Source organism: Notamacropus eugenii, chromosome 6 (assembly GCF_028372415.1).
Source record: "Notamacropus eugenii isolate mMacEug1 chromosome 6, mMacEug1.pri_v2, whole genome shotgun sequence".
NCBI classification, from domain to species: domain Eukaryota; kingdom Metazoa; phylum Chordata; class Mammalia; order Diprotodontia; family Macropodidae; genus Notamacropus; species Notamacropus eugenii.
This window is the reverse complement of record NC_092877.1, coordinates 150317534-150341689: the sequence shown is the minus strand read 5'-3', so window position 1 is coordinate 150341689 and position 24156 is coordinate 150317534. Positions and strand designations below refer to the sequence as shown.

General features: G+C 35.3%; 1 protein-coding gene across 5 annotated transcripts in view; it reads left to right on the top strand.

Moving 5' to 3' along the window:
- Positions 1-24156, top strand: part of FBXW7 (F-box and WD repeat domain containing 7) — a 289833-nt gene that overhangs the window by 260914 nt on the left and 4763 nt on the right. For all 5 annotated transcript variants that reach the window (XM_072621264.1, XM_072621261.1, XM_072621262.1 and 2 more), the window contains 6 exons: positions 4595-4729; positions 16225-16348; positions 18076-18212; positions 19549-19662; positions 20883-21064; positions 23459-23684. In XM_072621264.1, the coding sequence (XP_072477365.1) occupies positions 4595-4729; positions 16225-16348; positions 18076-18212; positions 19549-19662; positions 20883-21064; positions 23459-23684 (918 nt within the window). The remainder of the gene's footprint in view (positions 1-4594; positions 4730-16224; positions 16349-18075; positions 18213-19548; positions 19663-20882; positions 21065-23458; positions 23685-24156) is intronic.

Genomic DNA, 24156 nt, shown 5'->3' with positions numbered 1-24156 from the left:
AAATCCCATGAGTGAGCGATTACTACTAGCTTTCTGAAAATAGAATACATAAAACGGGAAAAAATGTAAAACTTGAGACTTAGATCAATTGAGTTGCCTGTAAGGACAGATATTATCCAACAAAATCTAAAGTGGTGGGCTACCATTCGTCCATATGCAGGTTTATTTGATCATTGTTTCAAATAATGTGCAAAACTTGTTTGTGGTTAGCAACAGTGACATTTCAGATTATCCCTAAAGGCATAGGGCTTTCTAATTCTTTTGTTTTCACATAAATATTCTATAGCAAAGAAATCTACTAGCAATAAAAGGCTAGCTAAGTAGGTAGTTGAATGCTTTAATCCTTTTAAGCATCATGTCTCTAACATACCCAACAAATCTTGTTTTGCCATACTCTTTTATCTTTAGTGTTGGTGCCAAAGCTTCTAGAAATGAGTAAGTCTACTAAAGGCTTATCTCTGAATGGTTTATTTAAATGCCAACTAATAGATTTAATTTTTTAGTAAAAAAAAAAATTGTGTTAGATTTTGACCTATGTGATATAATAACTAAAGGATAATTAAAATGGCATGATTTCCATGAACACCCTATTGGGACATACTTAGTGTTGAATTTTATGTAACATAACTAGCAAAATGAGATATCTTGTCTCCTTACTGTTTTGCTATTGCTTCTAAGCCAGTGCTCCAGCTCTGGTTCGGTCTAACTCCATCTGTACTGACAAGAGTATTTCTTCACTCATTGTAAATCGTATAAACCTAAATGATATACCATTTTAGGTCAAAGGGAACTTTAAAAAGAGGTCATTTTACAAGAAGAGTACATATTAAAGACAAAAATAAGGTAAATTTTATGTAGTTCAAGTTTTTGTTTTCTCAAATTCTGCTTTTTTTGCAACTAGGCTAATGAGTGCTTCAGCTAGTTTTAAAATCTTTTAGGTACTATTTGCTTTTACCCCCCCCCCCTTAAAAAGATTCAGAGTAGTATAACTCATAAATAATATTAATTTCCTTAATTTATCTTCTTATTTAGATTGACTTGGGGGTTGCTTATGGATGTATTTGTATTATAGTCTATGAACATATTATCTGTGTTTGTTCATAGATGTGTGAAATCCATAATCCAGCAGGTACAAATTGCAACCTATCCATATCTTCTTGTTCTGTGTGATTTTTGACAATGTCCTCCCATAAATCCTTCCCAAATTTCTTAACAAATGAAAAACCTTCTCAAGGTCTTTTATCCTCTTTCCTGAGTATCATTGCATCACTTGGGTTATCCATATAACTCATTCCGGATTCCTGAGCAGCCCACCTGTTCTGAGCATATATTTTCTTAATAATTAATTCAACATGAGAGAGGTGAGGAGTTGTCCTTGAGTTCAAAGCAAGTTTTCAAGAATAATTAATTGAAAATGTTCTCTTATTTTTAGAAATTAGAGACAGGAAGGACTACAATGTAGAAGGTCTAAGATACTAAAGGATTTGTTTTCCCATTTTCATGTTGACGCTTGGAAACAATGACTGTACATGCTCTCTAGCATTCCTCTCTATTCCTTACCATTTTATTTAGATAACTCTTATTTTATGTGTTATTTATCTGTCTTCACAGTGCTTAAAGACTTTCAGGGTAATAGAGAAAGAGGATTATAAGCATTTCTTAATGATTAATTCTAGACAGTATTACTAAGAAATCAAATTGCAAAGAGTATTTGAATGACTAAATATGTCAGAGAAAGAGATGGGAGATATGGTATAAGGTGACTGTCTTGTCTAATTTTAGATTTCGGGAAGGGGAAGGGCATTTGCATACAGCAGTATTCAAGTAGATGCGGAATGACTTGAAAAGTTGAAGTAAAGGTCCCTTCCAACTCAAAATTTCATGATTATATGAAATAAAATACAAATTCCGTAGAGAATTTTTTAACTTGCACTTGACCCATTATTTCTCCACAAATTGTAGCTTTGTTTCACTTCCTGACCCTTAAGTTATATCTGTTTCTCCCCTGTAATATCTTAAAATAGAAGACTAAAGAGAAAGTACTCCCTTATTTGAGAAAACCAAGGGATAATTATCTCCATTTAGGAAAAAAAATGCACAACAAATAAAATTATGGAATTTTTGAGGTGGAAGAGAACTTAGAAGTCCAACTAATCCCTTTACAGATGAAGAAAGCAGTGAGCAGAGAGGTTAAATTTCCTTCCTGAAGTCACACAGCTAAAAAATGGTAGTGGAATTCATGGTTTATAACTCTGTCCAGTACCCTTCCAATAACTCCCTCTCTTATCCTCATTTTTCCCTCTCAGTGCAATAATTATTTCCATTGCTACTAAATCATGATTGAATGTAAAATTTGGAATTAGGCTTGAAGTAAATCCATATGTGCAGGGAATTCACATTATTGTTTTTCAGAAAGGTAGTTCATCGTAGTTTTTTGGTGCCAGAACAGTCTGCCTTTCCTGATTCTCTGCTAGCCTCCTGAAACACAGTCAGTACTTCCTCAGTATCACTCAAGAAGTATGATGAGTAACAGAGGGAATCTCAAGAGTTGTATCATTACTTCAAATCAAATATCATACTTCAAATGACTGATTATATCCTAACTGAACATAATTTGTCCAGAATTGACAAATGTCAAATCTGTTGAAACAAACTGTAAGAAACTCATTTGCTTGGCTTTTGCTTTATTCAGTATTATTTGAAACAAAACATTGAGTTAGATCTGTAAAGAGCTCTTAGAAATTGTCTAGGCTAACTTCTTATTTTACAGATGAGGAAGCTGAGATCCAGAGTTAAAGTGACTTGTCCAAAGTTTACAGAGCACATCAATGACCCAAGTCAGGTTAGCCGGGTCTCCAGGGTCTCGGGCTGGTGCCATTTAAACTACACTTACCTTACATGAGTTTTTGTGAGGATAAAATGAGATCGTATTTAGAAAGTACTTTGTATAACTTAAAGCGCTATGTAATTGCTAGCAATTGATGCTGTTTTTCTTAATATTCCAACAAGTGGAATAACTTAACTGATTTCTCTTTCCTAACTAGGGTATTATACAAAAGTATAGAGACAGAGATAATCTCCCTTTGTCTCATTGTGTGGCATAGTGGTTAGACTGAAGGACAACTGCTTTAAAGCGATGATGGGGTGTAGAGAGATATGCATATATAAATTGTATAAATGTATATGTACATATATAGTATATGTATATCATTAAATTGGTGCTAAAAATTGTATGAGTAGAGATTCTTCAAAGATTTGACTGAATACTACTATCAATATTTGAGCTAGCTACATTGTAACTTCAGTCTGCTTCATCTCCAGTGCGGTATCATAGTTATGAGATCAAGTCCAGACTCCCTCTCTGCGCTAGAAAATGAGTATAGAATTCATTTCTATATCTAACTTTGACCCTGACATGTTGGAAATTAGTTTGTTGACTTTATTAATTCTCAAGTATTACTTTAATCTGAATTTTTAAAACTTTACTTCAGCAGAAAACAGCATATGCATGCAAAGAAATTCACTTTATGCTGATAAGATAAACAAAGGACCTAATGAGTGTGATCTTCATTTTAGAGAAACAATTTGAAAAAACAAGTCTGATCTTTTAACAACACCCCCCCAGTGCCCTTTTATGTGTTGTTGTACACATGTATACCATTATAAAGACACTTATATGTTTAACATGTTATTATGTGTTAGCTTTCAGTATTGTGGCATCTCATTTCATGTCAATTTTTTTTTTGCTCTTTTATTCATGTTCTAATTTTACAACTAAATCAACCACCATTTTCTATTGTTTGTGGGATTTTAGTTGAAGTTGTTTTGGAATAACAAATCAAAGGCCTTTGAGTTTGTGGAAGACATACTTGTCAGATGTGCAGTATGTTCAGTTATTAATTTTTTGCAAATGATGCTGTTAATCTACTATACTCTCAGATGAGTGCCTTATTAAAAACATCCAATTTTATGGTACCCATTAGAAAGAATGTAGGGAAAGGAAAATTACCAATCAAAATTCCCTGTTTACTCAGTAATGTAAATTGATGTTTACAGAATTAAAATTTTGGTTTACAGCCAGGATCTTGGTTGCAGATGAACATGCAACCACAATAATATAATAAATAATTTTCAGCTATCCACAAAGTATTGTTATGAAATAAGCTTTGGTGAGATGAAATTGCCATTCCAAATGAAATTTCTGGTTTACTTGGTGAAACTTTTGAGACTGAATGATTTTATCATTTAAATTTGAGTTGAGAGGAAAGATAAATAAGAAAAGATTCTTTGTTCACAATCCATAAACTTTGCAACTATTTTTAAGCTCCTCTAACTTTGTTATAATTTTATTTTACTTTCAACTGCAATATAATCATTTGTCATTCAAAAAATTAATTTGGTCAATGACAATTGTGTAATAATTTGCATCTTTTTAAAGGGCAGCTCACCATTTAAAAGTTAAATTTCAAAGAATTTCATCACTTTATTTTCTAACTTCTTGGTATAGAAATCTACCTCAGGTTTTATATTCAAATTATCTTTTAGGGCATCTATTGAAATAATACTAAAGCTAAGGCTGTTTTCTTTTTGACAGAGCTGGAGTGGACCAGAGAAACTGCTTGCTTTAGATGAACTTATTGATAGTTGTGAACCAACACAAGTAAAACATATGATGCAAGTAATAGAACCTCAGTTTCAGCGAGACTTCATTTCATTGCTCCCCAAAGAGGTGAGGATTGTCAATTAATTTTGGGCACTGGGTGGTGTTTAACTACATAAAGCATCTTCTGCTACCTTCAAACACTTCCATGCTAATTACGGTATTCAGTATTGTCAGTTTGACACAGTTAATTGGTGTTAAAGAGGGCTGTAAGTTAACAAAACTTCCTTGATGTAATAAGTAATTCTCAGATTAATGTATTCTTATGAGCTGAGAGACTTCTTTCTACTACTGGGATGTGTCCCATGTGAAAGGAAAACTCTCGTGAGTTCTGTTACTTTGAATGTTTCATGAAGACTTTTTTCCCCTAGATTATTGCCAGACTGTCTTCATGTATTACATAGGTTGTCTGAATCAAAAAGTTGAAATTCTGATAGAAATGCAAAGACTAGTGTTTCCTGTACATATATGTGAACTTTTTAAAATTTCTTCTGAATTTATTGATTTATGATCCTTCAAAAAAAATTTGGCTGCCTGGTACATGTTTACCATAATTTATATTTTATCTGGGGAATTTCATTTTAAAGTATATGAAATTAATGGAATTTAAGTTAATATTAGCATATACATACGTGTGAGGGGTATATAATATACAAAATCACTTTCAGGAAGAAAAAAACCTAGTATTTGAATTACACCACCTTGTCAAGGGGTTTATTCATTTGTTTTGGGGGGAAAATAGCACTGATATGTAGGATATTTTGTGAACGTCATTGTGATTGATATTTACACTGTTCATTCAGTTTTATGTGACTATCACTAGCTGTATGTAGGTTAGGAGAAAGAGACTGTGAAAGAAATACAGTACACTGCTTTATTTCAAATGATGCTTATAGCTATAAGCAATTTGAGTTTGAAAGAGAGGAATTCTTTTCATGTGACTCTTCCAAATGTCTTAAGGATCTTGAAGGTGCTTCCTGCTTGTACCATAATCAGCATTTCAGATATGAACATAATTAACCTGATGACATAATTAATGTATACTGATACTAGGGTAAGGCAGTCTAGGAAAAATACTTTTTCTGGAGTGTATCTTCTTTTCATATAAAAGAAAAGATAATTTAATCTCCTTGTAGCAAGGTGTTTTTTTAAAATAATTCTTACAATAAAACAGTGAGTTTTTTGAGTGAAGTTGGCTTCAGAAAGTGACATGGGTTCTCTTTTTGCCTTCAGAGGGAGATTGATAATAAGAAGCCCTTTCACAGATGTTGGACCCAATGAATCTCTTCATTTTTTATTTATTTGTCACAGTTTCTCTTGATACTCTTATTCAAGTGGCTTGTGTTTTCATTAAAGTAATATTGCTCTTCCTTAGAGCTGTTTTCTCCCCCTCCTTCAGTAAGAGCAGTGCATTTGACTTCAGATTTTCATAGTGACTTCATTTTGCCAAAAAAATAAAAGGTCATTTTAAAGTCAGAAACAAACATAATAGAAAAATATCTTCAGAGGCTAAAATTCAAATACAAATTTCCAATAACAAATAACTTATAGTTTTATTGGCTTGGCTTAAGTGTTCTTTTACGGTTTGTTTAAATGAGAAGTCATTTTAAAGGAAAGATGTGGCAAAAGATGGTATAAAAGTGGGGGAAAGTCCATAGACAACTTTATAGATGGGCATTGTTTATGTTGTACTATTCAAATACCAATAAAAATTCCATCTAGTCTAGTTTAGCAAAATGGTTCATTTCATACATGTAAAAATGAGTAAAACATAATTTCTTGAGGAAATAGAACTGAGACCAATATTTAATAATCTAAGGACTGTTAACAGTTAGTATAGTATGACCTATATGCCAGGAAAATGGACTTTGTACATTTAGTAAGTAGTATATAACACTTTTTTTTTTTTGCTCTCCAGTGTTTTTCTGTGATTTCCAGGTTCCTTAACCAATAAAAATCATTAATCTTTTAAACACTCATAAAAACTCAAAAAAGAGGTTTATGGTATTTTTTCTTTCAAAAAAAGTGAATATAATTGTTTTTGCTAGGCAAAAGAATATCACAGGGCATGTTTAGTTCTATGGGATATGTATGATAAATGGACATTTGTCTAGATGGTGTAGGTCAGGACAAAGTTATGCTGAGTATACTTATGTTAAGACAAATGTAGCAAGTAGAAGAGCTGACTGTAACAGGCAGGATTCTCAATTCACTTTTATCCTCTAGGTCCACATGGTGCGTTTTAAAGAAATATTGTTCCTTTACCCTGAAATAGAGCCAATTAGGTTCCATGTAGAAGTTATTAAAGTGCTCTAAGTAATTAGTGGAAGCAAAAATGCACCAAAGCAATTCCAGCAAACAAGAATTATTTGCCCAAATTGGAATTGAAATTCTAATGGTTTGTAGGAGGTATCTTCATCCTTCTCCCTCAGAAATTGTGAAAACTTGGATTTTGTGTTTTCAGGGGTTTTGGGGATAGCTTCTTTAGGTAAGCCCTTTGCTGCTGAATGGAATCAGACCTGTTCAGTTAAGCAAATCAATTTTATGTGTCATCTTGGTATTGTTTTCAGATTTTCATCCAATTAAGAGGCCCTTCAGTTAGAAATCTCTTCCATTAAAAAACAAAAACTGTAGACTTCTATTCTGACTTGACCATGTTGGATTTGCCCTCATTCATTTTGGTACCATATAATTAAGTTGTCTGTCTTTGATCTAGAAAGGCAACATGATATTTTAGAAGGACTCCTGCCTCAGATACGTCCTTGACTCTTCTTGTCCTGGGCAAATACTTTTACTTCTAAGCCCCAATTTCTTCTTTTGCAAACTGGAGCCAATGCAAGTTGTCATAGTGATTAAAAGAGGTGATGTATGTGAAGTATCTTGTAGACCTTCAAAACTGATGTGTTATCTCTATGCCATGGTCAGGTGTTATTCCTTCGCTAAAAAGGTGAACGTGAATAGAAATTCTTCTAAATCAAACTGGCAAATAGAAGACTTTACCTCTTTTATCTTTTTTTTAAGGTTTTCTCCTTATTTAATAAAAACAATTATATTTCTCATTGGGGGGGAGATTAAAACTTCACTTTAAAAAGGAAATGCTTAACTGTTTAGTAACAGCTTGTCATTAGTATTTTTTTAATAACTTTAACTTTTTAGACATATTTTTGACATATGAGACCTTCTCGCCTTGCTGTTTGTTTACTGTTTAACACCAGAAAGTGTGTTTTATAAGAAAATATTCCATTTATTTTGTAGATTTTACAGATCTGTCATAGACAGAACCACAGGAAAAATGGCCTCCAACATAAAATTACATTTAGTTTAGTGATTTTTGAATCACGTATTTGGCAATTTAGGATGAAATTATAGATTTAGAGGCTAAAGTGACCTTAGAAGGAATATGAGCAAAATTTTTACATTATAGTAGAGAGGAAGTTGAGACCCGAGAGAAGCTAAATGACTTCTTAGAGGTCAACCAGTAGGTGGCCAAACTGGAATTCAAACCCAGGTCCTTTTATTCCAAGTCCAACACTCTTGCCACTGTACCATTTAGTAGGTCATTAAATTATTTTCTCAACTATTTAATTTTTTTTTTAGAATAGTTTCAATGCTTATTTATGGAAACTGATTTTACATGCCATCATATCTTGATTATCACCAGTGAAAAGAGCAACAATGTCTAGAATTTTCCTAATTCATTTGTATTTGACTTTTAAAAGTATTATATATTTATAGTTGAATGAATGTGTAGTTCTTTGGAAATTTTCAATAAGCAGAATAACCTAAACTGGGGCAAGCCATGATTTAAGAAAATATCAAATTGTTTAGTTTTTTCCTCCATTCTCTTTTTCAGAACTTATTCCCTATTCTATACGAGTGCTACTATGTATTTGTGTTTCACCCATTCTCTAGGTTAAGGAAAGTGTTTTGGTTTAGAAAGACTTCTACTACGTAAGAAAAGAGAAAATATAGTCTCTCCCTTAGTGATTTCCCCATTGCATTCCCCAGTATTTTTTTAATCTTAATTTTTTTCTTCTACTTATTTACTTCCCTTTTACTGGAGGATCTCACTTCATGCTTTATCAGAAAGATTAAAACCATCCCTATTCTCCACAACTCTTTATCTGATATCCCCTCAACACCCTTCTACATTCTCTCCTGCTTTTCTTTAGTCTTGGAGGAAAAAGTTTACCCTCTTACCATGATCCAGCCCCTCTACTTTTGCCCTTGAATTCATCTCTTATCTCCTCTAGGAACTTCCCTTTTCACACATGCCCTTTTTCCTAATCTTTAGTCTTGCTTTATTCACTGGTTTGTTCTCTGCATTCCATGTATCACGAATCATTTATCTGTCTCCAAATAATGGGCATATCCTCTCCTTCTAATTCTTTACTACTACAAGAAATACAACTATAAATAGTTTTATTTAGAAACTTTCCTTATTTATTTATTTATTGCTTGAATTCATTGGGTGAAAGGGTGTACCAGGTTAATGAGTTATCAGCATCATGCCAAAACAAGTTCCAAATTGATTGGACCAGTTCATAGTTTCACCAACAGTGCATTATAGTGTGCCTGTCTTCTCATTGTCCCTCCAGCATTTGCCATTTCAAATTCAAGGCAGATACTTCCCTCCTCTCTTCAACCCCTCCCAACCCCCAGACACAGACCACAAATCCTTGGATATAGTTTTTAAGATTTGACTTTACTTCTGAGTTCTCTGTTACGCTCAGAAGTATTTCTTAAGCTCCAGGGTTACATTAACACTATCAGGTGGTAACTCACAGTTTAAGAAGTATGAGTGGAAAAAGTTTAAGAAACCCTACCTAGGGTACCACCATCCTCTTTGTTCCCCAGGTTTGCAACCTGGGTATCATTCCCAAATCCTCATTCTCTCACTCCACTCTATCGAATATGTTAACAGTATGCTGATTCTACCTTCACAACACCTCTCATATGTGCCCCATCTCTTCTCTGATGTCACCACCACCCTAGTATAGACCACCTCACTCCTGGACTATACAGTAATCTGGTGATTTGTCTCCCTGCCATGTTTCTTCCTACTCCAGAATATCTTCCACTCAGCTGTCAGATTGATATTCCTGAAGCACAAGTCTGACCATGTCACACCCTTATTCAGTGAATTCCAGTGCCTCCCAATTGTCTCCGTGGCCAAACATGAAGCCCTCCAAAAGCTACTCTCCTCCACTCCCCATTCCTGTCTTATGCTTTATTCCACCTGCTTGTATTCTGTGTTCCAGTGATGGCCTCCTGGCAGTTCCTTGCACAAGACACTCCATCTTCTGACCGTGGACATTTTCACTGGCAATCACTCATACCTGAAATTCTCTTCCTCCCCCTCTTCCCTTCTTGGATTTCTTCATGTTCCAGCTAAAATTTCCCCTTGTACAGGAATATTTCTCCTGAATGCTAGGGCCTTCCCTTTGTTGTTTATTTCCAATTTAACTTGTATGTATCTTGCCAATGTAGTTCTTTGCATGTTTTCTCCACCATTAGACTCCTTAAGAGACTGTTTATTGTTTGATTTTTGCTCTTCTTTTTATCCCCAGTGTTTATAACAGTGCCTCGCACATAGCAGGTGCTTAATAAATGTTTGCCTTTCGTTTTTGGCATGTAAAAGCCTTTGTAATCTGGCTTCTATCTATATTTCTTGACTTATTTTACATTACTCCCATTTGTGCACTCTGTGGTCCGGTCCAACTGGCCCATTGGCCGACTCTCTCCTGGTGTAAGACATGCTGTCTCCTTTTCTATGCCTTTGAATAGAGGCTCTTCCATGCCTCCTAGGCTCTCCTCCACCTCTGCTTCTGGGGGAATCTTTAGCTCCATCCATTCTCAGCGCAAGCACCACTTACATAAGGCCTTTCCTCATCCTTTTGGTTATTAGTGTTCACCCCCTCAGAGTATGTAAGTTTTGTATTTACTTATCTCTGTGTTGCCCTCATCTTCCAAACCTTCTTTAGAGCCAAGTATGGACAATTTCATTTTTGTCTGTTTCTTCAGAAACTTTACACTGCTTAATAGTAGGTGCTTAATAGGTGTATTGGATTCTTGGATTGAAAGGTCAAATAAATAACTGGCTTACAAAATGTTTATATTAAGTTGACATACTTTTTTTTGTTTCCCCAGTGCATAAAGGGTACTGGTTTCTTAACACTCTGAAAATTCCAAACAACTTCTTATCTTGGTCATGACTCAGTTAAGCAACAATTAACTTTCTCATGAAAAAGACGGTAACTAGGGCAACCAGGAATTTTTTATTATAGTAAATTTTCACAATTTTCATTAAGCCTGTACACATTATATTTCATATTGTTATTAGATGTGACTACTTTATTACTTAGTTTGGAATTCTATTGAAGTTAGGAAACAGTAATATAAATTAACTAGGAGTAAAAGTTCTTTATGGATTTTTTTACTAGATATTGATGAAATACAGTTTGCTTTTGTTGTGCTTTTCTTGGGATAAAGTGGGACCCCTCTTGCCAAAGCCTGTCACTACAACTTGGCATTGCCATTCCCTTAGTCCAGCACTTCTCAAGTTGTGGTCCAGGGGTCCCTAGTGAGACCCTCTTAGGGCATGCATGAAGTCAGAACTATTTTGATAATAATAATAATGTTTCAATTTATAATATGATAAATTTTGATAGATATAACCCATATAATAAACAACTATTGTGGGGGAGGTCTTCAGTAATTTTTAAGAGTTTATACAAAGGAATCCTCAGACCAGAAATTTTGAGAACTATTGCCTTGAGCTATCACCTTATTATCTTTTTCCTGTTTTGTTGCCAAATCTAAGAATAGTGTATAATCACTGCCCTTGTTCACTGCTCAACCTTCTTGCAATATGACTTCCATCCCTACCATCCTGCTGAAACTTCTCTTCAAGTTAATCTCTTATTCATGAAATTGAATTGCCTTTCCTCAGTCTTTATCCTCCTTGATCTTTCTGCATCATTCTGAACCACTGACCACTTGATTCTTCTTAAAATTGAATCCTTCCTCAACTGTTCTACAGTACTGATCTCTCCTTGCTTTCCTGTTACCTCCCTGAGGATTTGTTCTCACTCTTCTTTACTGGTTCATCATCTTCCTCTTGTCCCTGAAGGCCCTCTCTGTCCTCTCTTAAATTCTGGCCCTTGGTAGTCTCACCTGTTGCCATGGATCTGATTCTCTTTAGTTAACCCACTGTCAAGTTAATTCTCAAATCTATATCTCTAGCCCTGATCTCCCATAAGCTCTACTCCCCAATTTTCAACTGCCTCATAGACTTTCTGAATGTACCACCAAGCTCTTAAAGTGGTATGTTCACAATTAAATTTGTCAGCCCTCCGAACTTTCCTCTCTTCCTAACTTCCCTATTTCTGTTGATGGCATCAACATCTTCCTAGTAGCCTAAGGTTGATGATGCCTCAAAGCCATATTTGGCACTTCACATTTTTTCTTCTCTTTGCTTCCAACCAGTTGCCAAATTCTATTAATTTTTCCTGTGTACTTTCTTTACAATCTATATGTTGCCTCCTAGGTATTCACACTGTCACCATCCTAAGAACTCTCTCCCTTCTGGAATATTCTAAAAAAGACTCTTCATGGGTCTCCGTGACTCTGTTCTCTCCCTTCTCTAATCTGACCTTCACACAGCTGCCAAAATTATCTTCTTAAAGCCTAGATAGAGTGATGCAGCTTACCTCTTTTAAAAAAAAAACAACAACAAACCTGAGATTCTTGCCTATTGCTTCAGGATAAATTACAGTCTTGAATTTTTTCATTTAAAGATCCTTCACTATCTGGCACTAACTCCTTTTCAGCTTTATTTTAATACTCTTCCCTTTCATGTAATCTGTGTTCTTGCCATACTGGCTTGTAGCTGTTCTCTGATCTCTTCTGTCCTCTCTCCCCTTCATGTATCTACTCAGGCCCATGCCCCATATACAGTTTTCATGTCTTTGCTCATTGAAATCATTTCCTGTGAGGCCCACCTCAAGAATCATCTCCACAAAATCTTTACTCATTCTCCCCAAGCTGAGAGTGATCGTTCTCTCAAAATTTCTTAGGGCTCTTAACACGTTGCCTTTAACCTTTCACATTCTTCTTCCTTTTTATCTTTTTTACAAGCATGCATTTTATTTTATTTTTTGTGTATAATTTTTATTAATCTATTTGTTTTCAGTTTTCAACAGTCACTTCCATATTTTTGCAGTTTTATTCCCCTCCCTCCTCAAGACAGCAAGGAATCTTATATGGGTTCTACACATACATTCTTATTAAACACATTTTCACGTTAGTCATGTTGCATAGAAGAATTAAAAAGAGTGGGAGAAACTATGAGAAAAACCAAAATATAACAAAAGAGAAAATAGGTCTGCTTCATTCTGCATTTGGATTCCATAGTTCTTTCTTGGATGTGGATGGCATTTTGCATCAAGAGTCCTTTGGAAATGTTTTAGGTCCTTGCCTTGCTGTGAAGGGCTAATTCTATCAGAATCAGTCCTCCCACACTGTGGTTGTTACTGTGTATGATGTTCTCCTGGTTCTGTCCATTTCAGTCAGCATCAGTTCATTTAAGTCTTCCCAGGGTTTTTGGAAGTCCACCTGTTCATCATTTCTTACAGCACAATAGTATTCCATTACATTCATATACCACAACTTGTTCAGCCATTCTCCAGTCGATGGGCACACCCTATCTTTCCAGTTCTTGGTCACCACAAAGAGAGCTACTATAAATATTTTTGTACATGTGGAACCTTTTTCCATTTTTATTATCTATTTAGGATACAGCCTTAGAAGCATTATTGCTGGGCCACAGGGTATGCACATTTTTATAGCCCTTTGGGAATTGCTCTCCCGAATGGTTGAGCCTACACTCCACCAACTATGCATTAGTGTTCCAACTCTCCTACATCTTCTCCAACATTTATCATCTTCTAGTTCTGTCATGTTAGCCAGTCAGATAGGTGTGATGTGGTACCTCAGAGTTGTTTTGATTTGCATCTCTCTAATCAATAGTGATTTTGAGCATTTTTTCATATGACTATAGATATCCTTAATTTCTTCCTTTAAAATCTACCTGTTCATATCCTTTGACCATTTATCAGTTGGGTCTTTCTTCTTCCTCCTTGAAGACAGCAAGTATACCACATATGTACAGTTTGTGTGTTATATGTGTATATATATATTCATGTATGTATGTGTACACACACACAAATGTATGTGAATCAGAATGACTCACTTTTATCTTTTATCCCCAGTACATTGCAGAGAGTAAATATTAGTAAATATTTGTTGATTTGAATTATCCTATACCACAGCATTGAAATTTTTAGAAACTTTATTTCTTAGATAATAACTGTGATTCATCCTCCTCTTTTAAATGATTCTTGTTCCAAGAGACCCATAAGAAACAGAGTTGTTGCTCTTATTCCTTTTATTTCTACCCAAAGCTTCCCAAACATAGATTTGTGTTGCCACACGGAGAGGAAATCTGTTAACTTAGTAATTAGCTTTCCAAAGTCAAAATTAATTTAACCCTTCCCCCAATATTTCTGGCTGTTACCCATCATATTTTGCAAAGTTGATGTCTTGTTAGAAATTAGCTACCTAAAATAGTTTCTTATCACTTCTAATGCTTCAGATTCACCATATAGCAACTTGTCACACAATAGAGACAGCATAGTACAAAGGAAAGAATACTGGCCCCAAGGCCAGAAGACCTTTGTTCAAATTCCACTTCTTGTAGCTTAATATCTGCTTGATCTCTGGCAGATCACTTCCCCTCCCTGGCCTCCCCTCTCCTCATCTGGAAAGTGAAGAGGTTGAACTAGATGGCTTTAGTGAATGGCAGACTTTGTCCTTAGCCTTGATACCTACAATATCTCCTTTCATAAAAAATTGCAATATGAAACATCTTAATTTACTTGAAAATAATAAAAGTTTTGTGACTTCCTTTTAAAAAATTCAGAATCTCCAGCTTTATTACTTTCTTTGGCCATATATTTGTTTTCCTTAGTCATCTTAAATTTGATCATTTTCAAATTTTATGTGAGGTTAATTTTATAATTGTGTTCACTGAATGTCCTTTGTCTCCCCCTCCAGTCCTCACCCCGCACCCCCCAGTATATTTTGAGGCTCCCTGAGTAAACAAAATATCATATTGAAAAGAGCTATTGACTTGGACTCAGAATATCTGGGTTCAAAATATTACACATGCAGTCTACTAGCTATGTGACTTTGGGCAATGAACTTAGCCTCTCTGAGTTGGTTTTCCCACCTATGAAAGGGAACATAGCTCTACCTACCTCACAGGAGTGTTATAGGGACTAAGGGAGATATAGAATATATAAAGCACTTTATTAACCCTTCTGAACTATAAATATATTATCCAACTTTCCATTAAACACTGAAAATAAGTTGATGTTCGTTATTCACATGCAAATGTTATGTTGAAGAATCTCTAAACTGATAGTGGACAAAAGCGTTTAATTCAGTAAATATTTCTGTTTACTCCCTCCAAAGAATTCTCAAGAGCAATTTGAAGAAATTGTAACACAATTACTTTGATACAGTCTAGGAAGACTAACTCTCCAGCCAAGATAATTACTTCTTTTCATCTTTCATTGCCAAGGATATAGATGTTGAGGAAATTCAACAATTTGCCAATAAATAACTTTTCTAATAGTTTATATTATGTATTAACTAGCAGATCTGGCTCTCAGTTGTAGTCTAAGAATTTCCATCTTCCTTTAAATATCCCCTCATTCACAGGACCTTCCTTGACTTTCCCCCTCATCCTCACTACCTCAGTTCAGTAAGTATCTTCTCTCCTAGACCAGACATAACACTTTGTCATCTCTCTAATGTACTTATCATGTAAAATACGTATTATGTGCTATTTCTTTGTTTTGCGATGGATGATCCTGTGAGAGTGTGGACTCTGTCTTATGTAAGTTTTCCCCTTGGCCTAACGTAGCACTGTGCTCACGTTTAATCACTATTGAGAGAAATAAATGGTGACCTCCACAGTTCTCTCGTGTCTCTTTAGACCCCTCTCCAAGGGGAAGTTGCCAGTGTTGTTGTGCAAGGAAAGTTCGTGTTAACAAACAGCAGCTAAGGAGGTTCAGAACAAGATGCTGTTGATAGTGTATAAGTCCTGCTAGTTGGAGAATAAAGCCAAGAAAAGAGGATGAATCAGCAAAGACTTCTTGGAAAGAAATAAGTTTGATCGGGATTCATTGAACAACCTAAGTTACAAGGGAGGAAAAGACTTTTTTTTAAAAGAATATTTAGAACTCAACTTTTTTAGAATTGAAAGCAAGAAAATACTGTAATCATTTATAATTAAAAAATAAAGATGCTAGGGAACAGCTACCTATTTAGATTAGTAATAACTTCTTCCCCTTTCAGTTCCCTTTGGTATTTCCAGTAGTCTTCCTGTATACCTGATAAACATTTGAGTATAACAATCTTCATCTTCTGGGAGTTTGTGTGCAGTGGTTGTAAGATTTTGGTGATGATGTTTTAATTTGGCACCATTTTATTCTCAGCTGGCACTTTATGTGCTTTCATTCCTGGAACCCAAGGACCTGCTGCAAGCAGCTCAGACATGCCGATACTGGAGAATTCTGGCTGAAGATAACCTTCTCTGGAGAGAGAAATGCAAAGAAGAAGGTAAGAGCCAAAATTTTGGAAATGTCTTTCTAGAAAGAAGTGAGTCTTAAAATGGAACACTTTTTAAAGAGGTAAAAGTTTTGTTTATAGATGAGAAACTGGAAAAAGGTAAATTATGTAATTGGATGAACGCACACAAATATGAACTTAATTTAACATCTTTTTTAAGCAAAACAGAAGTATCTTTTAAGTGAGTATGGAAGAGCAGAGCTGTTTTAGTGGTCCAAATGCTATACCCTGAATTAAGGTTGTGACACTGAACTTCCAACAGTAAATTAAATGAAAAGGCTTAATCTTGGTTAAGTGATACAAATCATAGGAAATCTCCACTTAAATTCACCCAAATATCTGTACTTTAAGACTAGGATTATTCATCACAGTATTAACTATTTGAAATAGATAATCCTTATGGACTTAATTTAACTAAGACTTGTACCTATGAAGCCATTTACCAGCACTGCTAACAAACATCAAAATTGTCTGATTTGTTGCTCACTGCTCCTTAGTGTAGTTATTGGTGAGAGGTGGAAAAGCCCAAGGAGAAGTTGATCAGGGAAGCAGAGGAAATGGTGGGGGCAGAGGGGAAGGAAAAAAACTGAAACAGCATTCTCTGAATAATTAAAAACTTAATATTGGCTGTGTCTTTTCCAAGGGAAATTCAGTTGCTTTAAAAGGTTGCATGGTAGAAAGGAAAGAACCAATGGAGTAAGGAACCAAAAAGACTAGCCTCAACCCTGCCCTTTACTTAGACATGTCATCTGTCTGAGTCTGTTTCTTCCTTACAAAAGTAGTGATAATGATAGTTGTACTACATTTGTTATAAAATTGTTGAGGATGAAATTGAGAACCTTTAAGAAAGGAGAAGGAACATCCATTTACTAAGTACCTACTATATGTCAGCACTGTGGTAGGCACTTCACATACACATATATATATGTAGATAAGTAGATTAGTTATATATAGTTTTGAATAGCTAGTCAAAGATCTTGTTTTCCTTTGGGAATTGGTTTTTGAGAAAAGACAAAGGACTTTTGATGGAATTAACAAGTTATTAACTGGGCTATCAAAAGCAGTTTACTGCTCTTGGTTATTAAAGAGGTCCTGAAATTGTAGTGCTAAATCCTATTGATAACTGAATTTCTTGATTAAGGTTTCTGAAATGTTGACTTGAGGCAGGGATTAAGAAGACCTTTATTCAGGTCCCATGTCTGCCCTGTAGTGCCCAGGTAGCCTGGGGCAAGGCACAAAAGGTCTTTGTCTCATCATCTAGAAAGTGGGTACAGCTAAGCTAGGTCCCAATTAGAGCAAATAATGAATTTTCAAGAAGTGGTTGCATTATTCTGATTAGCACTGTATATTTCCATTGGGCTGGCACCAATGACCATATTTCACATAATAACAGCTTTGAATGGGACAAATCAAATATATGGGACCTCTTCATGGGAATCACTATTTGAACTAATCAGGACCTGACTGTGTAGTAATATCTGCCTTGCTTCATGGAGTTGTTGGGATGCTCAAATGAAAGAGTTGCCATGAAAATAATTTTGAAAGTTAGAAGTGCCATAAAAATGCAAAGTATTATAACTATAGTAATTCAGTTATTAAAATAATGGAGAATAGTGTCCTATACATCTGCTTGAGCATAAAAGAAATAATAACAGCTTTCTGTATACATTTTTGTGTTCTTAATTATGGAAGATTAAGAAAAAAACTTTTTCAAACAGGGATTGATGAACCACTGCACATCAAAAGAAGAAAAATCATAAAGCCAGGTTTCATACATAGTCCATGGAAAAGTGCATATATCAGGCAACACAGAATTGATACAAACTGGCGGCGAGGAGAACTGAAATCTCCAAAGGTAATGAAGATTCCTAAAAGATGCATATTTATAATGGGAATTATTAAGAATTTAGCAGCTAACCATTGCTGTTCTGGATGAGAAGTGTAACTTGAGACATCCTCTCTTCTAAGAAGGAATCAAAATATTTTAAATTAATTTAAGTGGGTAACTGACAGATAAATTAATTGAGCAGAACCAGGAGTTCAGCTTTACACAATAACAATAACATTGTGAAGACAAACAACTTTAAGTGACTTAGGAACCCCTTTGTTATTGTTGTTGCTTAGTCCATTTTCAGCTGCACCCAACTCTCCATGGCCCCTTACTTGGGGGCTTGGTCGAGAGAGCAGAGTGCTTTGTCATTTCCTTCTCAAGATCATCTCACAGATGAGGAAATGGAGACAAACAAGGTTAATTGACTTACCTGGGTGAAGGCCAGTATTGAACTCGGGTCTTTCTGACTTCAGGCCCAGTACTTAATCCACTGTGCCATCTGATTGCCATGTTCCAGCACAATTTCAGAAAACTCATGATAAAAACATGCTGCCCACCTTCCGACAGATACACGACGGACTCAGAGTGCAGATTAAGACTTTTTTTGGTGGGTGGAGTGAGGTGGAACAGGGCATGACCAATGTAGGGATTTATTTTGCTTTACTAGGTAAGTTTGTTAACAGGGGTTTTGTTTTTCTTGCTCTCTTAGTGTAGGGGAGGGAAAAGGAGAGCAGGAGGTTCTTCATGAAAATAAAATAAAATTTAATTTAAAAAAATCAAAGAATAATTGTTAGAGTTCTATAGTGAATTTTTTTCTCTAACCTGAAAAATAATTAGATCTGACAGGGAAGGGCATGTAAATTGAGCATGACTTAATGTTTATGTTTCTGCTGCTTCTGTTTTAAATAAGTAAAAAGATTGAGCATCCTATTGGATTTCATATCATTATTTACAGATGTACACATTTAGTATGTATTTTACTGCTGAATTTTGTTGACTGTTTCCTCTGTCTTTGTAGTAGCTTCTTTTTAAACTGTGAGACTTCTGTGAATTCAGACCTGATTTCATATTTTCTCTGCACCCCTATACTTTTCATGTTTTGGAAAAATGGGAAAATACTTGAAATCTTCTGATGTGTGTGTGTTTACATATATGTGTGTGTGTATGTGTATATGTTATTTGAAAGCAAGTGCAGTTTTTGTCAAAAATAGTTTTTACTTAGTATGGCATCTCAGCAAACTATTCAGACTTTGCAAATGTACTTTTTATCTTTTTATTCAAATGTGTACTTTTTTCCTTGTGTAATATGTAAAAAAAACATATTTAGTTACATTTCTCTGTTTTTTGTTGGTCTTATCAGGTGCTCAAAGGACACGATGATCATGTTATCACATGCTTACAGTTTTGTGGAAACAGGATAGTTAGTGGTTCTGATGACAACACCCTGAAAGTTTGGTCAGCAATCACAGGCAAAGTGAGTTTGTTTTAAAAAATCATGAAATTGTGTATTTTTTTCATGTACTGACAAATGATGAGAAAATATGACTAATTATTGGTACCCACTTACTTTTAGTAAAAAATTTTAAACTCTTTATATAAGTCCCAAGTTTGTGAAAGTCATCATGTAACATGATGTAACATGATATGGTCATAGATAAACTGAGAATTTGAGCAGATGTGCTTTATATTTATTTCAGTTGCATTTGTCTTGACTTTATCAACCTGAGTGGTGTGATACTACTTTTATCTTTTTGAAAAAGTTATTGTGAGAGATTTGTTTTCCCTGTGAAATGGTTCCATTTGTAGGTCACATTTAATTTGAAAATTAAATGTTTCCTAGTAGATTAGACTAATCTTAAGCCATATGAGATAATACTGAAGTAGACAAGGCATTGAAATTAAAGTTTGATGGAAAAAAGCAGCCCAAGCAGTCACTTGAAAAAGCACACGACAATATCCCTTGCAACAGTATCAGAGTGAAGTTCAGCACTTATCTTTCCAGTGCAGTGACGTTGCACAGAATTGAGTAATTGACCACTTTTCTTTTTAAAAGAAAAAAAGTTATGGTAAAAGGAAGGGAATGTATAGAAAAGCTCCCAGTTTTGTTTTAACACTTTTTTCATTCCATACTTCAAATAGAAATCATTAATCTTTTAAATAACTCGTCATACTTGAAGATAAAAAGGTAACTTCACATTTCTGTGGTGTTATATTAGTTTGGGATTTATCTAAAAGGTTTTAATGTCTGTCTTTACATGTCTGGAAGTAGCTTGGCTGGATCATAACTATTGCCTTCAGGCAGTCTCAGATACATTGTGGTATGCAGCCACACCCAGTAAGCACTATTGGCATTCTTTCACTAAAACCATTCCCATGAAAGAAACCAAGTTACAATTTAGTATTCTTTAGTATCAAAAAAAAAAAAAAGCCAGGCTGGAACCGTCACACCTTAGTAAGAAACGTTTGCTTTTTCTATCTGCTTCCTCTTCTGTGACGTTCATATGTGACATGGGGCGCTGCTGAATATGTGAGTGGAATTGTGATAGGATTCTTGTGCCAAATTAAAAATTATTTCCTGATATTTCTGGCAACCAAATTTGGAATGTTTCTCAATGCAAATTTTAATGAATGATGAAAATGGTATTTAAATTTTGCTTTTTATCCCAAAATAAGAATCTTGAGTATTTTTCCTAGTGTTTGAGAACGTTGGTAGGACACACTGGCGGAGTGTGGTCGTCCCAGATGAGAGATAACATCATCATCAGCGGGTCTACCGATCGCACTCTCAAAGTCTGGAACGCAGAGACCGGAGAGTGCACCCACACCCTGTATGGGCACACCTCCACCGTCCGCTGCATGCACCTCCACGAGAAGCGGTAAGGACAGAGCTGACTGGCCAGCGCTGCTGAGGTCACTTGGGTATCCGTTACACAGTCCTTCTTGGGTTTCAACCTTTTCACTTTTTTCCACATATTACTGCCTTTACATTTTATTTTGTTGCCATAGGTGATGAAGATGACAAGTAAGCAGAAGTTTACACTAACATTTAGCGTCAGTTGAATTATTGAGGTCACATAGTCTTCTTTGAGTGTGTATTTTCTTAGCTGTCGTTTTGTAATGATCAGTATTGAGTGGTTTGCAGATAGTTGGCTCATAATTGTCCTGGGCATCTTCCGTTCTCCTTTGTGAAATAAATTTTGAAAGGTCTAAGAAAAGGAGAGGGCTAGACCAGACCATTGCAGCACTAGATTTTCTCCCTGGTTTTGCCCAAATGTCATTGGAGTCCTGGCTTTGTCACTAAAATGCTATAAACTCTTCCCTTTTCCAAGCCTTAGCTTTTTATCTGTAAAATGAGGAATTATGGTTAAGGCATCCCTAAAACTCCATAATTCCAAATTACTTAGCTATTCCATGCTCTGGGTGCTATCTGTACAGTTGGACAGCAATGGGTCCCTTTATCTCCTACGCAGGAAAATTGTGAGAGAGAATAAATGAATTCCTCTGAATATCTTTTCATAGAAAAGTAGCATAATATGCAAAGTGGCAAGTTAGTGCAGGAATAGTAATTTTTCAAAAGAAAAATACAGAATTTTCACAGGGGGCATGCTTAGACTTATCAACAAATGTTTCTAACAGGACCATGGATGTGAGAAGATGTAGTTAGAATCACATGTAGAAATATGCAGTGAAGAAAACAGTCTTTAAAAATGGCCTGCAACTAGTCATTGGACCTTACAGAAACATGACTTTTCACCGTTAGGCCCCTATGTGCCACTGTATTCCAGTTCAACCCCTTACAATTTTTAGATGAAGTGGTCCAAAATCATGTAAAACTTCTTTTCCTCATTAGCTTAGGAATTAGCTCTTTGAAGATTCCTTCATGTAAAAGTTTGTGTAAATGTAATTCTAATGTAAACATAAAAATGATTATATGGCTATCTTAGCTTGCGCAGTCACACCTAATGCAAACAGAGCGCCTCGTGGAGGCTCAAGATGTGCTTGGTGTTTGTTGAGCTGGTTATTAGGGTACTTATCTGCGTTGAATGCATTTTCCTTAAAAAAATTTTTTGTGATACCTTTAGTTTCTCTGTCACTTTCTTTTCCACACACACACATACACACGCACCACCCCTTGTTCCATTTCAGCGTTTTTGTCCTTTCATATTTCTTCGTTCTCGTATTGTTTTCCCTGTTCTTACTTGTTGGTTCATGTTTATTGGCACATACAGCCTGGTAAGGTTACATTACACTCCTGTTGCAGGCATTGTGATAAGTACTTGGACATATCACCTCATTTGGCCCTCACCACAGTCGTATGAGATGGATGCTGCTGTCCCCATCTAGCAGTTGAGACAAATAGTTGAGTTACTTGTCCAGAGTAACCCTGTTAGTTAGTGTCTGAGGCTGAATTTGAACTTAGGTCTTCCTGACTCCAGGCCCAGTGCCTTATCCACTGCATCACCTAACTACCTAATTTGTCTAGCATTCCCACCATTGATGGAGATCAATATATTTACAGGGATTAAAAAAGAAATATATGGATCCATTGTATTTTCAAAGCAGGTTCTATCTTGTGTCCTTTATGGTAAAACCATTCCAGTCTTCTTCTACTGTATTAACAGTAATATTGTTCTCATTAAGAACCATTCAGCATGTTCTATATTGGAATGTTGATGTGTAGAGATAATGAAAAATATAGAATATTAATGCAATGTTTTCACACAGTTGTTATGAATGAATGCAGTTAAAATTCATTTTCATTTTTAATTTGAATTGAATTGGAATCTATTTTTAAGCAATGCAAGGACACCACAACCTGGTAGGTAAGAATATTAGATTAGGTGCCAGGTAATCTGAATTGTAGTTCTAGTTAGGCTATGCCTTAATCGCTGTGTGCCAGTTTCCCAAATGTGGGTATTATCTGTCCGTTCCAAACTCTTAAAAATATCATAAGACCAGATGGGAAAATGTGAGAGTTTTGAGCTCTTTTGAAACAAGTTACTATATAAATCCAAGGTATATGTTACATCATTTTGCCCTTCAAGTCACTATAACAGGTATGACATTGAAAAAATCTTTCCTAATAATTATATGGTTCCTGAATGCACATGTTCCCTTTGCTGTCTCCATATGGTTTCTATTCCTCCTTTGTGGAAGTATATTTTAACTTCTGCATCAGGTTCATTTTAACTCTGATTAGTGATAGATATGGTTTAAAGTTTCCTGTCAAACATTTAATTTCAAGTTGTATTTTTATTTTTGTTTTGCAGTGTTGTCAGCGGTTCTCGAGATGCTACACTTAGGGTTTGGGACATTGAGACAGGCCAGTGTTTACATGTCCTGATGGGTCATGTAGCTGCAGTCCGATGTGTTCAGTATGATGGCAGGAGGGTTGTTAGTGGAGCATATGATTTCATGGTGAAGGTGTGGGATCCAGAGACTGAGACTTGTCTACACACATTGCAAGGGCATACTAATAGAGTTTATTCATTACAGGTAAGAGATCCAGTGTGCTATATCCCAGGAATGTTCTATTTAACTAAGCATACGTTTGTAGAAACTGCACTAATTAACTGTCTGGTAAATGTTAGTCCATTAGAGTAATAGAAAAATAGGAAGAACAAAGTTTTCCTGTAACTTGTGCATGTGTCACTTATATAACATGTGAGATTTAATTAATTAATGTGAGATTTTGGAATTATTTAATTGTTTACCATTTTCTATTTTATTATGTAATTTCCTTCAAAAATAGAAATATCTGTGTTTTATAGTTGGAACCTGCCACGTTGGGTTCTTTAGTTGTATTACAATTACCAGAGTAAACCTGGCTTTAATTCCCTCTTTAGTTAAGGATTAATTTGGCCAAAAAGTTCCCCTTGACCTTGGTAGCTTGAGTTTGATGGACCATGTAATTGGGATTCCATCCTTACTCATAACAGATCTGCAGTCTGTTGTAAAAGGCTTCTGT